General features: G+C 41.3%; 1 protein-coding gene across 1 annotated transcript; it reads left to right on the forward strand.

The window, feature by feature from the left end:
• Positions 1–223: 223 nt before the first annotated feature.
• LOC309863006 (olfactory receptor-like protein OLF4) lies at positions 224–1,180 on the forward strand (the record flags this gene model as incomplete). The annotated part of the gene is made up of 1 exon (XM_082727442.1): positions 224–1,180. Exon 1 carries the CDS (start codon positions 248–250, stop codon positions 1,178–1,180), a length of 933 nt encoding a protein of 310 aa, XP_082583568.1. The 5' UTR covers positions 224–247.
• Positions 1,181–1,715: the final 535 nt, after the last annotated feature.

Consider the following 1,715-nt stretch of genomic DNA (forward strand, 5'->3'; position numbering starts at 1 on the left):
CCCGCATCGGGGCCCCTGCTCCGCAGGAAGCCTGCTTCCCTCTCTCTCTCTCTCTATCTATCTCTGCCTGCCTCTCTGCCTACTTGTGATCTCTGTCTGTCAAATAAATAAATAAAATCTTTAAAAAAATGAAATAAAAAAAAATAAAATAAAAGTTAAAAAAGAGGAATAAATAAATAAATGAGGCTCATTTACATTAACATTTGTATGTTCTCTTTTTTTCTTTCCTTGTAGTCACTTCCACCACATGGAAGCAGGCAATGATACAGGAATTTCAGAGTTTCTTCTCCTGGGATTTTCAGAGGACCCAGAACTGCAGCCCCTCGTATTTGGGCTTTTCCTCTCTATGTACCTGATCACTGTGTTTGGAAACCTGCTCATCATCCTGGCCATCAGCTCAGACTCCCACCTCCACACCCCCATGTACTACTTCCTGACCAACCTGTCCTTTGCAGACATCTGTTTCACCTCCACCACCATCCCCAAGATGCTGGTGAATATACAAACAGGGAGAAAATTCATAACCTTTGCAGGCTGCATCACACAGATGTACTTTTTCTTACTCTTTGCAGGCTGGGATGACTTTCTCCTGACTGTGATGGCCTATGACCGCTTCATGGCCATTTGTCACCCCCTACACTACATGGTCATCATGAACCCTCAGCTCTGTGGACTGCTGGTTCTAGTGTCCTTGGTCATCAGTGTTCTGAATTCCTCATTACAGAGCTTAATGTTGTTGCAGCTGTCCTTTTGTACAGAGGTGGAAATACCCCATTTTTTCTGTGAACTCAACCAGGTAGTTGGGCATGCCTGTTCTGATACATTTCTTAATGACATGGTGATGAATTTTGCAACTGTGGTGCTCGGTGGTGGTCCCCTTGCTGGAATCCTTTATTCATACTTTAAAATTATTTCCTCCATATGTAGAATATCATCAGCTCACGGCAAGTATAAAGCATTTTCCACCTGTACATCTCACCTCTCCATTGTCTTCTTATTTTATTGTACAAGCCTAGGAGTGTACCTTAGCTCCGCAGCTACCCACAGTTCCTACGCAAGTGCTGTGGGCTCAGTGATGTACACAGTGGTCACACCCATGCTGAACCCCTTCATCTATAGCCTGAGGAACAGAGACATAAAGAGGGCTCTGAAAAGAATCACTGGGGTTCCAGTAATGTAAAGGCCAATGGTTCTTTGATTGAAGAAGTGCCCATGATTGAAGGACTCACAGCCTCAAAGCTGGAACTACTATTTTTTGATTAGTCTGTAGAAGTAGAACCTGTTCCTTCTTCTTACTTCCTGGAATTTCCATTTGCTTGAATAATTCAACTTCTCCATACATTTAAGTAACTCACTTTATTAAGCTTCTGCTCTGTCTGATATATAGACAGGTTACCCTTTGTCTATTTTCATATAATCCTAATATTTTCCACAACCTTGGTCACAAATGCTTAGAAATTTCTGTATTTTACATGGGGGCAAGTTGGAAATCTAAAATAATTTAATTCTAATGACTTGTACTATGCCAATTAAATTTTCCCTAGATTTCCCAAAAAAATAGTCATGAGTCATATTCTTTATTTGGAAGTAACTACACTTGGCCACTAAGCCCTTCACATAACTTTGTTGTAGAGAATACAAAAACCCAGTTTTCACCTGGAGTCTGTCAGGCTTTTTACTTCAGTACCCTCATTCCTCCTCCTGATAGTGTGGAC

Source organism: Mustela nivalis, assembly GCF_964662115.1.
Source record: "Mustela nivalis genome assembly, chromosome: 1".
NCBI lineage: Eukaryota > Metazoa > Chordata > Mammalia > Carnivora > Mustelidae > Mustela > Mustela nivalis.